Here is a 15,391-nt window from a genome sequence, read left to right as displayed (position 1 = left end):
AAAAAGTAAGTTTCACTGTTTACCATGCAGGTGAAGTTTATTCCAGAGGCTTGACAGGCACTGGCTTATAATTATTATTTATTTAGGTCCCTGGTTCTAGCACTCGTAGAGATATTGGACTTGCAGAGAAACAGGACATGAAGGAAAATCAGTTCTCCAATAGCACAGTAAGTGAGACAGAGAGCTCCCCTCAAATGTCTGTAAGGCAGAATGTTTAGAACTTCGGTACTGGTAGCTAAGGGACTTCATGCCTGTGATCTTTTTAGTTAGGAACCTATGGGATCTTTGTAATTGTTTGAAATATTTAGCAAGATACATCCCATAGAGGGTGTTATATGCCATACCTCTTTAGACCTTAATGATATTCCTTTATAGCTGAGTTAAATAAAAGGATTTCCTGACAACCATTGTTACATGATGGTCAAAAGAGAGAGAACTATCAACCCAAGTTCTGAGGTCGCTAACTATACTTTCATTTTGCAGATATGCATTGTCTAGATAGTATGATGAGAGGGGATGCTTTCTAAAAGTCATACTACATTTTTTAGCATTTAACTATTTGCCCATTTGTAATACACCAACAGATTACTAGGGTGAGTTCTTTCTGGATAGTTTTTGTGTCATTTGTTGACTTAACAAAAATCCCCAATTTGAAAATGTCTGCAAACTTTGCTAGAGGTCTGGACTCTCTGCTTGGAAATCTGTGAAGTAAATCCCAAAGAGAAGAGGTCCCAGCACCGAGCTATGAGAGCACAGCACCAGTCACTTTCATACTTTCTGCTGAAGCATCTGCAGCTCGCACTGTGCAAATTCTGTCTTTCAGCCAGTTAGCACTCCGTCTTACCATGTGTGGGTTGATTTACTTGAGCTGGTTGTAGATTCCCTTATACAAGGACATCACCACTGCTGTGCATCACTCATCAGGGAAAAACATTTAACTAAACTTAATTTCAACAGTCTGAAGAGTTTGTCTGCAAAAGCGTGTTTAATACTATTAATTAAGCAACAAGGAATATTATCAAGTCCCATGGAGGAAATATTTTGGTCTTGGTTATCATTTTCAGTGAATGATCTTTAGAGATAATTTGGTAGTAAGAAATTCAGATATTTTGAAGCTTTGAAGCTTTGACTAGAAGTCTCGGGGTGCAAGACACAGAAATGATGGGAAAGTAGCAAAATAAAAACTAAATGCATTTGCTGACTGACACATGGACGGGTAGGCAGGAACACAAATAGAAAGAAAAAGAAACAAAAGAGATACATAATCAGACAGGTTAGACAGACATACACAACAATCATACATTGACTACTGGGTAACTCAAACTAAATATTAAGAAGCTCTGAGAAGCAAACATCCAAATGCACTTAGTAAAACTAGAAGATAAACTGGTGCACATACATTAATATTATGTGACAGTGTATAATATACAGCAGCTCAGAGTTTACAATGCTATTTCAGAAACAAACAGGAGTTCTCTTACAGCAGGGACACTCTGATTAGGACTGTAGTGACATGATAAGCACCATTTAAAAATAGAAAATGTACTTATAGTTCATACACTGCACTCCAGCTTAGTTACACCAAGGTGGTTAAAAAGACTTGCGACAATGTGAAGTATTGCCAGTTACTCCAGGAGAAGGAGGGCAGTGGATGTGCAACATATGCCAGCACAGCTAGCTGGAATTTTGTGAAGAATTATGTCATTTGTAAATCAAACTGATTTGTACAGATGCTTGTGTTTAAAAATATATTTGTAAAGCTGCTTGTGTTAAAAATGTAACAACAGTGTGCCCTGCTGCACAGAAAAAGAAATATACATGCATTATTGTAACTGTTTAAACGTATATGTTTTAACAGAGTATACGGGAAGAGACGAGCTTAATCTCAAACACTGAAAATAGTTTGAAATTAAATTACCTGGCTTAGGCCATACAGAGTGCATCTTACAGCTCTCAATGCAGCCACAGACAAAAAGTCTGTACTAGGAAGCTTCCTGCATTGTGTTTGGGATGAACTAATTGCTGCTCTGGAAGGGCAGAGGTTTGAAATTGTTTTATGACTTCCAGGAGCTGCAGCAAATCTTAGCGGGGCTCTGTATGTGTGTATTATTGGCACACATGTGGTAAATCCTCACAGCTTCTAGCCTAGGGGGTGAAGCATACAACCAGAAGTCAGATGATCAAAAGTATGTGATGGCATTCTGTAATCCATCACTAAAAATTATATTTTAATACTAGGTGAGACTGAGAGCACTCTGTTTTTGTAACATGACAAAGAAGGATCTCTCACCTATTTCATCCTGCCTTGCTCTAGTAAGTAACCAGGGAAAAATAATTCTTTAGATCAGTCAGGAAAATATAGAGAGATTAGTTAAGTAATGTTTTTCCTCTAACTATATGAACTTGTCCACCAGTGATATATTTAATATTGCAAACAAATAAACTCCAGTGGAAACAGTGAGTCCCAATAAAGGCATTTTCTAACCAACAAAGCACGGGAGCCCAAATTAATATTCCAAAGATTTATTCCACAGAAAACAGATAGTAGATTGAGTGCTATCATATCCCTAATATTGAAAATATTAGGGAATTGTGTTGTCATTTACAAGGATACAAAAGCGCTCAATCTACTACCTGTTTTCTGTGGAATAAACCTTTGAAATATTAATTTGGGCTCCCGTGCTTTGTTTGTTAGAGAGTGCCTTTATTGGGACTTGCTGTTTCCACTGGAGTTTGTTTGTAGTTTTGTGGATTTTTTCTCCAGTTGTTCCTCTTTTTGGATTATATTTTTAATATTGCCTGTGACTGAAACTCTGGTGTTTATTGTAAATAGATATTTAGCATTTTCATGTTCTTTTCTTATTATTATTAAATATATTTAAACTTTTCACTGTGGCTGGTCTTTTAGAGAATAGTTTAACTTTTGAGAGTACTTATATTTATTTAGTGACACTGCGGCCACTCTTGAAAGCCTTGCTGTTTGGTCAACATTACCATTTGCATTAATATTAATTTCACTCAGTTTAATTGGGTAGCCTTGCAAGAGCCTTAGAGTAGCTGGATTTGGAGTGTCTGTTGGCAGTGTAACTATCTTATACTCTGTGCAGAAGGAGGCATAGCTAGTAAATCTGTGCCAGCCTTTCTCAGGTGTGTGTGTGAAAATCAGATCTCAGAGAATGCGTGTCAGCTGTTTGGAGTAGGAACATGAAGCACTGGTTTCACAGACTGGGTGCTGGAGAACTTGGTTTGGACACTCAGCTGAAGTCTCAACTCTATAGCTGTGCCAATGGGGAGTCTCACTGGGCACCTGCAGGGAGACAGATAGAGAAACCTAGACTCTGGACTGAGTGTGTTCCCTGTGTGCTCTTAAGGGAAATTGTGTTTGATGCAGAGAACTGCATCTAGAAATATTGGGTGTATCCATTTTTATTCCAAGTGAATGTCCCTCTCCAGTGCTAGTGGTGAGGATTCAGACTCCTTGATCACTGGCCAAGACTTGGGACATCACTAGACTAACTGCAAAGAATATAAGGATGCGTGCATTGGGAGTCATGGGTGAGTAAAAGTGAAGCCTTGAAGTCACTACTGACAAATAAGAGGCTGGAGTCTTGACTATGACGCATGTACTTTGGGTGTGAATAGACACACATGCCACATGAGGAAGTGGTCAGAGGACAATGGAAAGGATTGACTTAAGGTCAGCCTTCCTACCTGAGGGACAGGGGACAGAGCTTTCCCACATCAGAGACACCTTCTACTAGGAAAAGGAAGGATAGCACTTGTGTAAAGGGCAAGTCAAGTGGAACTGATGCTGTGTGCACTGTTTAGCATGCAGAACTAGACTATGGACTGGGGGAAAATACAGAAAAGTTCTCACAGTTGTGGTCACCTATTTCATGGGATCTCTCTCCTCTTATTATGCCAGCACTAAGGAAGCCCACAAAAGGCTAATTAAAAGTGAGACAGAGGGCCTTCCTGGTGGATGATGTATGGTGCTAAACTGGTTAGGATGGAGCAAAGGATAACTCAATTTGGTGACCTGGGAGGCTATGTCAAAGCTGATGGAGGTCAGATAAAAATGGTAACATCAGAGGAATGGAAGGTCTTACTATTACAGGTGCTGTTTCTCTTGCTATTAAACTCTCCAGCATAGATTTGAAGGAATCCATTCAGACAGTTTTAAATATCACCAGAACATCTAGATTTTAATGCAAGGAAACGTCATGCTAAATAATACAATATCATTTGTAACCCATTAATAAGGACTCATGGGAGAATTAATCAGTACATATGCTATTTAATCATCACCTATCAAGCATGACTAAAAATTATGTTTTTCATATAGTTTCTCCTTCATATGTAAAGCAATGGTCTGATCCACACAAAAGAACACCAAGTAGTGTTCCTTAAATAAAGTGCAGTCATGATATTAACAAAAAACACAGCTGTTCAAATACACACTTTGATCCATCTCAGATACACCCACATATCAGAGAATAAGCACAAAGAAATTGTCTCAAAGTTTCCAAACATGTAAAATATGTTGCAAGGGTTTCAGCTTTAATAACCAGTGTATTCTCTTAGCAATTATTAAGCTACAGAAATGATGACATTATTGTCCCTTATGTCACAAATGGTTATTCACTATTGCCTGTAGACTACAGCCATAATGACAGTCTAGTGTATGAGGTAATTTCCTGCAACATCTTGAGTCATCATTCACATTAAATGGATCTACAATTGCACATCTCAGACACTCAGACCTTTTATTAAAAAATACACTTACATAAAATTCCCCATGCTGTAGTGAACCTGCTTAGTCCCGTGTCTTCATTGGTACAAAAACAGCAAAAATCAATTATAGATTGATTGTGCACCACCAGGTCTAATTAGTGTCTATGCAATGAGGCAGGTTGGTCACCCAGAACTAATGATAGAAGTTTGAGATCAATGCACAATGAAAAAGAGCTCAGGTTAACCGAAAGAATAAGAATAATCCAGTTTATTTATTTGAAGAATAGCACTTACTTGGCTAAAGGTCCAAAGTTTATAACACAAGTAGGAAGAAAGGGGTCACAGTCTCTAAATTCAGACATGTGAAAGAATGTTGGACATAACATTGAAGCAAATATTAGACTGATCAACTGTGCATTATGTTGAGCATGATAAATTCCCACTAAACCTGAGACCTGTCATTCAATTTTGAAAACGTAGTGACCAAGCATTAGACCAGAAAGGATCAAATATGTCAAACAAAGGACCTAATGCCAGCTCATGGAGACAGCCAACATTCCCTCTTGGTATAATACACAGGTGTCTAGAGGATACTGGACATGTGGTGCAGGGGAGAGGATATACCATGCAATGGCTGAGCAAGGGGTACACCTTTAATTACAAGTCTCAGGTATAGTAGTAGGGAGCACTTGACAGCCAGTGATTTGGCTCCTAGCTTAGCTGGGTATGCCAAACAACAGCATGGTTACTAACATAAAACTTTATTTACTTAAACAAAGACTGCATTTACATGACATGTTGGGATAAAAAACAACATGAATATGGACTATAACCCCTTCATTGTCATCCCATCCAGATCAACTTCATATATCTTTATAAGACAAAATCGATCTATGGTATGATGTCATACTCTAATGTACATACTCTGCAACTGTTCAGAGGAGCTCAGCCTGAAAGCCTCATGCATAATAGCATACTACAGTACACGCATATTCCAGAAGCCTGGGTTGTGGCTGATAAAGTTCAACAGACCGTCTCATTTACCTGGTAAGTACACATAGAAATAAATAAACTTGTAACTTGCAGTAGATGATCTTTTACTTGAAAACAATGTGAGTTTTACACTAGAAACACAGACTGCTGTATTCCTGTCTAACTCAAGCATAAATGATCAAGCAGTCAATGCTTAAAAATAAGTGTCAATCATCAAACTTCCAAACATAAAGTTCACAACTCTGAAGCACACTTTATTACACTCCTAATAAATTCCTTCTAAACCAATGTTCAGAGGTAGGGAAGATGACTAATTTCCACAGGAACAATAACTGAGAAAGGGATAAAACATACTGCTATAAGAAAACCCCTGAATGACACACACTAAGCATAAACTATGGGGTCCTAAAATAACAGAGCCCATTTGGCCACTCAGACAAGAAGTATATGTGTGTGGCTTCATCAAAACACTTTACGTTATGTGGTACACACAGACACTGGTGCAGATAACGAATGTCGTGGCTTAGTGTATTCCTATCTTTAGAAGATAACTATGGGTTGCAGAAATAGAACTTGGTACAAGCTGTATTGTAGACTCTGACCATCTCAGTACACACAACTTTGTTGAATCCCACTCAGCCCTTCTCTAACAGACTGTCACTAAGACAAGTTACATTCCTAATGTGGGCAAACTAAAACTCTCAGAGATGCATGTAAAGCAAATAAAGTAAAGACAACAGCCCATGAATACAAACTAAATAAACTAATATTAAATGCCTCAGTGGCTGGCATATAGTACACAAGCTTAAGGCAAGCAGCTTCTTGTAATTCAGGGTTCGAGTCCCCCAGCTTCCATTTGCCTACTGTGTGTCACTTATCAGGTTAACCAAAGAGAGCTCCAGGATGAGACTAAAAAGATCCATGTGGATCAAAATTCTACCCTAATTAACAAACAAACAAAAATTGCATAACGAGAACAGAAACAGGTAAGAAAATCAATGATAAACAGCTGTTCAAGTAGCCATGTGGAGTTACATTTATTTATTTATATTTGTTTACAAGGGTAGTGCACTGATCTCAGTGGACCATCTGCAGGCAAAGCCCGGGTGAAGAGGATCACATAAGAAATGAACAAAACATATTTACAGATACAAAGAAAAAAATATATACACACACATATATATATATATATATATATATATATATATATATATATATATATATATATATACACATATATGTGTGTATAATACACACACACACACACACACACACACACATATATATATATATATATATATATATACACACACACACACACACACACACACACATATAAACTACAGATAAAGTCTGCTAAGAATTTCAGGCTTGAGACAAAAAAATGCTGGATTCAACATGACAAGGGAGAGGTACAAAGAAACTTGAAAGGAACAGAGTGAGCAGAAGGATAATGAACAGGGATCAGTTATAGTTTGTAATAACAATACAGACAAGAGAGAAATTGGTAAAGTAAAGGATACCAAAAGGTCTATAACTGTTAACAAATTCTGTTTTTGTGCTGCCAACCTGATATAGTTTACAGTTACCTGGTGATGAAAAAGGCTCCTTATTTTAATTCCCATATGCCAACTCACAAGTTTCCCCGAGTTACAGCTGCTGTTTGAGAAACAATGCCATCCCTATTTCTGTTTCACTGATATACTGTAGAACAGGAGATTCAAAATTCAAGAGTGTCCCAGAAGTAAACTAAATTGTGTAGAAGTTTCTGTGGGGATTCAGGTGTTTTCAGGCACAACAACAAAAGCTTTTAGAGTCTGATGCACATTTTGTAGTCAGAAAGTATCAACAACATGTCTTGCATTAAAAGTTTGCCACATAAAGTGAAGATCAAAGGAGCAGTAACTATTTTTTCTTTACATCAACATCTCCTTAATAATCTTAAGCACAGTATTTTCAACTTTAGATTTATCTTTGCTTCTAGCACTCCAAAACATCATTTGTTTTGCTTATTATGTTCCCTAATATGGCACCCTCCTGCCTCCTTTTCAAGTTCCTTGAAGGTGTTATCACCACAGGCAGGCAGGCAGGAATTGGAAGGCTGCAAGTACTTCCCACGATGAAACCTCCCCTCCTAAAAAATTCTTTCATCATCACTTTCCAAATTTAATAGATTAATGTTAATCTAATAAGACTTTCACTAATAAGGAAAACATACAAAAGCAACAGTAAATCCTACACACAGATGATGAAGACAGTGTCGACCAAAGAAGTACAACACACATTTCAGTAGACAAGATCAAGCACAAATAAGATGATAAACTTCAGCCCTGGTCATTGAGTGACCTGTTCACTGAAGTACACACTGTATTCTTCACCTGAGTGAAGACAACACTATCATGAGAAATGAAGCAGGCATTCCTCTACTTTCTCCTTTCAAGAAACAAGTACACAGTGGTGGAATTTTTCCAGGACTGAGTGAGGAGTGAAGCCATGTAAAATGTAAAATAAAAAAAATATCTGCTACACAGATACTTTCATCCTATACATGTGTCAAATGAGTTTGCCAGCTAAGGAAAATCAGGAAACAACATTTAAATACACTATAATATAGAAGAAAAAAACATCTGTCCTTTGAAAACAGCTACCGACAATAATACAATCCCTGTAACGGTAGAAATCCAAAATCCTTGGCTGTCTTGAGTTCATAACTTAGTTAATAAATGAGACACTTTTTAGCCTGTCTAAGATATCACTTCATACAATTCACATGCCATGTTACTTTGTTGTAGTTAGTAGCACGTTTATAACACAGTTATTTTTTGTCAGTTCACCCCAACATGAACTGCACAATTTGCAAACATCTTTAAAAACTTTTTAGGAAAATTCTAACTTCCATCGCTTAAAGCATTGGCTATAATCTTGAAGCCAATATTTCTGTCTACTGGATATAAGGCGTGACTTCGACTTACCTCTGTAATGCGGGGGTTGATGCATTTGACATTTTTACTGGACAAGTCTAGCCACTGGTTCATATTAGGCATACAATGCGGATGTAGTGTGCACTTTCCTTCACCTCTACACCATCCACATTTGAATTTTGGATCGGATTTCAGACAGAGACCACAGCTATCCCTTTGGGCAGCACATTTATATAGGTGAACTGTGGAAAGAGACAAAAACATGGAGCCGTGAACAAGCAATGAATCATACAGCTAGGTAGGAGACTCACATTGTAGGTTGAATGCAAATGAAAATGTTGACTTGCAGAACACATTTTATCTTTGAATAAGGTACACACTGGCAAATTATGACACATGGTACATGCTGCACTTGAGAGAAGTAGCCTACCACATGGAGTTGAGGGCAGATAGCCACATGCACTGCTACTTACCCAAATTTGATTAATAACTCTTGGTTCATACAGGTCAGGTCATGGGGGGAGAATTAAATGGCAGAAAGCCTGATCTCTTTCCTTGAGGATATCCCTTTTTGATATACCCAGTAGCCATCATACACACAGCAATGCAGTACTCCCTTATGAACAGTGTAAGTGTTACTCTTCTACAGCCAACGAAATAATATTAACCCAGTTAAACTTTCAGACCAGTGCATAATATACAAAATGTATGCAGATATGCAGTTTGGTGTAACTTGAGATTTAGTGTTTTCAATACTTCCATCTGGCTCACTTTGAGTTTGACCATAAGATTATTAATGCTTTGTAAGAGAACACAGATTTACACTGCTAAATGACTGCTCTGAGGTAGAGACCCATGATAGCAAGCTAAGTGTTTTCATCTAGTTACAAATGTGTACGGATACCTTTTGTATGGACCATGAATGCATCTACACACATCCTGAGCATGATGCACTGGAAAACAAGGTGCACAATGAAAAATAAATGTCCAACCAACAGCATTAGTAGGACTGGCTCCCAGTGACACCACTCTTGCCACTTCTCGAGAAAGATTATATTACTTTATATTATTATTATTATATTATTATTATTATTATTATATATTATATTACTTAGTATTATATTACTAAGATGACACTGGTACAGACAGAGAATGTGGTCACTCATGTCAATGGGCCACAAAATGGGGAAAACAGCTATGCTATTTACTTTATCAGATTAACCTTCCCATACAGGCATTTTATTTGAAATCTCATGCTTTCAGTACTGGTGTAACTCTTAATACATTTTGTGTTTCAAATGCATATAAAGTATTCCTATATCATTTCAACACAACAAAGTTGGCATTTGTTACTGTTAATCAAACTGTGTCTCTCATTGCACCTCTTCATACATCTACATGCCCAAAAATGATTGTTAATTTTAGCAGACAGTCTTCTAACCATCCCTGCCAAAACAGTACTACGTTACAATCCACAGCTTCAAATGATGACAACCCCTCCACCACATGTGCTATTTACAGCCTTTCATGAATGCCGTGACTTAGGAAATTCACTTATACTTGCTTGAGATAATTACACAGAGTGATGCTTAATGCTTAGCAAAATGATCAGTTTAATTAACATCCAGAAAGCAGAAGAGTATGAGGTAATAACCTGCTTCTGTAGGTCATTAAATGCCGAGATATATAATGACCCACCAAAGCAGGCTAGTGCAGTATCCAACTCAATGAATGTTATTAATATTACACAAGTAGAACACCTTAACAATTAGAGAATTACTCAATAATGCAACTAAGTATCAAAGACGTGCTAAAATATAACCATGATCAGCTCTGCAACAAATGCACAAAAGAAAAATTTAATTTCAGAACAATAAGGGCTGAATATTTTATTAAACCACAATTTTCTGTAAACTAAGCAAAAAAAAAAAAAGAATTTTAGTACCATAACGTTATATGGGAATGTCATGCCGCAGTGGTACGGCGGTAGCATTGTTATCTCACAGCAAGGGGTTCTCCAGTTCGATTCTCGGCTTGGCTTGGGAGGGCCTTCTGTGTGGAATCTGCATGTCCTCCTCGCGGTTGGGTAGCGTTTGAAAGACATGTGTGTGTAAATGGGTGTAACATTGTTGAAGGTTGGGCATCGAGCTGGCACCTCGGCGTTTCATAAAAATCTACTGCCAATCATTAGTGGACTGGAGTTCCGTTGTGGCAACCCCTTACCAGGAAAAAGCCGAAAGACAAACAACAACAACAACGTTATATGGGAATAAAAGAATATTTCACTGTTATTTCTAAAATTAGAAAGTAAGCAAATATGAAAATTCTGTGTTGTGATTAGTGATTAGCTGTGCTGAGAGCAGACAGCTGTTGCATAATTAGCTACAGCATTCTAGTTATGCAAGCAATAAAGACTTAAAAACCTATTACCTGTGCATTCCTAAAGGGTTATGACACAATGCAGCCTTCAGCATCTCAAGACACAATCTATTCCTCTTATCTTGGCAATAGTTCAAAGAATCTGCATTCCTATATTTATAAGGAATCTATCCATTAATAACTACTACTTATGGTTTTGCCACACTTCGGCATAATTTATATCCCTAAGACATGCACGGCACTCTGTTACATGCCTATAACTCATTCTCTTACTCTGCTCCAGTTAAAAGGTTATCTTTCTTGGAGTCAATTAGTTTCCATTCAGACAGTACAGGCCAAAACACATATGCTGCCTTCTTTAAATTAATCTGCTCTGACTATGTTACTTGAGAGAGAAACAACCAAGCTGAATATAGTACTCCAAAGAAATATACATGAAAACTGAGCACAGTGGTAATCCATCACCTCTCTTGTATGGTGCATAGCTCCTCTTAAGTTAGAAAATAAAAGTGTCATGGGTCTTCAGTGTGTTATGGGTCTTCCTCCTGCTGGTTTACGTTTGTTTTCAATCTCCCTTTATATTGTGCATTCTCTTGGACCCTTTGACCTCTAGAGAGTTTGCACTCTTTTCTTTCAGACTAGCTGACTTCCTCTAAATAATTTTTAAAATCATTAATATTTTTATCATTTACTCATGCCTTCTAGACTGTTCTATCAATCGCAACATTTAGTTTTGTTTTCCACTGGATGTATCTTTTTCAGGAAACCCTTCCATGATATTAGTGCTCCAGACATGAAACAAGATTTGCTCCACATTTTGCCCACGTTGCTTTTGGGAGAGTTTCTTGTCTCACTAAGTGTCAGTTAATCTCCCTTTCATTTTATTTTACTCACTTGTTAATTCAGTAAGACCACTAAGCATAGCCGGCCTTAGGCATAGGTCAACTAGGCGGTCGCCTAGGACGCAACTTTAGCTGGAGCGCTTTTCCAATATTTTGGATGGTGTAGGTAGACCAGGATGAGGCTACAGGGTGGTGGTGGGGGGGGCACTGTGGAGACCTTTTGCCTAGGGCACCAGCTGACAAAAGACTGGTCCTGTCACTAAGTAGATGTATTTATTCTGAGAAGTTACCCAAAAGCACTGCCTGTTTAAATGATTTGCTCTTGGTCGCAAGGCATGCAAGTGGAGCAGGGATAATCAAACACAAGACTTTGTGATGAGATGGCGTTCATCAGCAGCTCCTAGTCTTAACACATTTTCACATACTGTCACAGTGCTCTTCTTTCAGCTAAGACGTCTCTAATGCAGTTTATCATTCTGTGACACAAACCTAGGTCACTAACTTATTACATGTAGAAAGCTGCCAAAAGCCATAATGAGTGTGGCATCGGACATACTGACTGCCCATATCAAGGCATAATCATACAAACAAGCTATTAGTTAAATGCATTTTATAGAGATATTTTCATACTATGTCCATTCTCAGATCTCCATCCTTTTATTCTGTAGTAATGGTGATACGCTTTTTCATATAACACCTACAACACAATTTTAACAAAGTATATACTTACTTCACTACTGCCTCCTCTGACTCCCAGCTACCCTAATTTAGCTAACATTCCTATATTTAACATCATCACACCTTTACCTGCTCTGTCCTTCTCATTTCTTCACACTTACCATTTTTTCCACTCCAGTCCACCTCCCCCATCTCTTTCTTTAACTTCAATCCTAATTAAAATTTGCCTAATCTCTGTCTTTAGCTAATAGAATCTATTGCATTTTATTATTTGATCATTTCTTTAAATGTCTTTGTTTACAGTTACTAATGTAATTTATGATGATTTTCATGGTAATTATCACCTGACAATGTAAACTGTAATTCTGTAACAACTGTAAATACGATTAAATGATTCATAATCTCATGGTAAAACACTATCTTTCCTACTTCCAGCTGGCCCAGGTTGTGCATGAGAATGGTCTTTGGACCAGTCTACTTACCTGGCTAACAACTCCTTTCAAAAGCAAGCTTCCAAAAATAATAAACCCATCGCTATCCCATCAGTGTAAGCTTATTTATTTATGTGTGTATCTTGAGATATCGTTTTCATGGTGATTGTGCAGATGTCTGGACCTACACCACTGTGATTTCTGAATATCTGGTATTACAGTAAATACTGCTCTTCACTTTTAAACACATGACAATAATGGTAACAGTTGTGAGGTAGGTTTTATGACCTATGACAATAACTGTAACTTACAGTTGTGACATAGGTTTTATGACCTATGACAATAATTGTAACTTACAGTTCCAAGGTAAGTTTTATGACCAATGACAATAATTGTAACTTACAGTTGTGAGGTAGGTTTTATCACCTATGACAATAATTGTAACTTACAGTTGTGAGGTAGGTTTGACGACCTATGACAATAATTGTAACTTACAGTTGTGAGGTAGGTTTTATGACCTATGACAATAATTGTAACTTACAGTTGTGAGGTAGGTTTTTATCACCTATGACAATAATTGTAACTTACAGTTGTGAGGTAGGTTTTATGACCTATCACAATAATTGTAACCTACAGTTGTGAGATAGGTTGTATGACCTATGACAATAATTGTAACTTACAGTTGTGAGGTAGGTTTTTATGACCTATGACAATAATTGTAACTTACAGTTGTGAGGTAGGTTTTTATCACCTATGACAATAATTGTAAGTTACAGTTGTGAGGTAGGTTTTTATGACTATGACAATAATTGCAACTTACAGTTGTGAGGTAGGTTTTTATCACCTATGACAATAATTGTAACTTACAGTTGTGAGGTAGATTTGTATGACCTATGACAATAACTGTAACTTACAGTTGTGAGGCAGGTTTTTATGACTATGACAATAATTGTAACTTACAGTTGTGAGGTAGGTTTTTATCACCTATGACAATAATTGTAACTTACAGTTGTGAGGTAGATTTGTATGACCTATGACAATAACTGTAATTTACAGTTGTGAGGTAGGTTTTTATGACTATGACAATAATTGTAACTTACAGTTGTGAGGTAGGTTTTTATGCTAAATGGCTTGCAAGTTTCTTGTCTTTTATTCATTCCATTCTTCATATAAATTTTGTCGGGGAGCAAAGCTTTAAGTTAACATCACTCACTGAATAATGTTACACAATAATGGAACTGTTCACTTGTTTTACACAACCATTATGTGAAAATAACTGGTATGTGCACCTAGCTTCATATCAGTCTGCAGTGTTATGACAGCATCTATTTATTTAACTCTATATTCTGTGTCTGTTCAATGCACTGTTTATCTATGCAATGCATTACTTGCATTCCTACAACTTTTACCAGCTTTCAGCAGAGGACAACATACAACTGTACACACACACACACACACACACACACACACACACACACACACACACACACATACATACATACACACACACACAAACACACATGAAATGTACATTTTATTAGTATTACAAATGCTTATGAAAGATTTGGTCTCTGCACATCATGGTGACTCACAAAGATAAATGAGGCTTTCTGAAATACTTAAGAATGCTAGTAAAGCAACACTTTCAAACGTATGCTGTAACACAGATGTTTATTTTGCCTGGGGGTGCCCCATTATGAAGCAGCTTCTTAATTTGTTGTGCATCAGGGAGTTGTTTGAGGGGTTTCAAAGTACTGACTTCTTTACATAAATCATCCATGGCATTGCCTGTGGTTTTGATATTCTGGAAAGTTTAATAGGCCATCAGAAATCAAGTTAGAAACAATCTAAAATTATACAATGTCTGAAGTGGTTTCATTAGAAGAAAGAGGTAGATGGCTGCTAAATCAGAATGAATTCTCTCCGAAGCACAGAAACATTTTTTCTATTATTCAAAACAAAACAGAAACATGCATGCATAAATTCACACATACATAACTACAAATAAATATATAAATAAAATTCAACCCTTCGCAAAGAAACCGCCCCATTTCATATTCAGGTATCCAGAAATGAACTGGGAAGCAGGTTGTTATATGCAAACCAATGAGGCTCAGCTTGTCAAAATGCAGCCCCATCCCTCGGCATTAGTGGCAATTTGTGTAAGAAAGGGGATTGGAGAGCTATGTCCACATTTAGGTGGCAGGGACAAAGTCTGACAAAATACTTTATCTTGCTTTTGCATGTTCTTTTTCAATAAGCTGACTTTCAACCAGCTATCATCCCTTCAGTGGGTTATGGTAGCACAGTGTTATACTTCATTAGCTGAATTCCTTTTTCCTGCTTTTAATAAAATCCTCTGTATCTTATTAATACCATCGTCTAAGTCTTATTTATTTGTTTCTTTCTTTGT

The 15,391-nt window shown here is 37.2% G+C and overlaps 1 protein-coding gene across 1 annotated transcript in view; it reads right to left on the bottom strand.

The window, feature by feature from the left end:
* The window catches only part of PLXNA2 (plexin A2), a 1,613,917-nt gene that overhangs the window by 561,026 nt on the left and 1,037,500 nt on the right, over positions 1–15,391 (bottom strand). The window contains exon 12 of the mRNA XM_044077136.1: positions 8,700–8,890. Within this exon, the coding sequence (XP_043933071.1) occupies positions 8,700–8,890 (191 nt within the window). The remainder of the gene's footprint in view (positions 1–8,699; positions 8,891–15,391) is intronic.

Source organism: Protopterus annectens, chromosome 7.part0 (assembly GCF_019279795.1).
Source record: "Protopterus annectens isolate FY-2018-M chromosome 7.part0, PAN1.0, whole genome shotgun sequence".
Lineage (NCBI taxonomy): Eukaryota > Metazoa > Chordata > Ceratodontiformes > Protopteridae > Protopterus > Protopterus annectens.
This window is presented reverse-complemented; position numbering and strand designations above follow the sequence as displayed.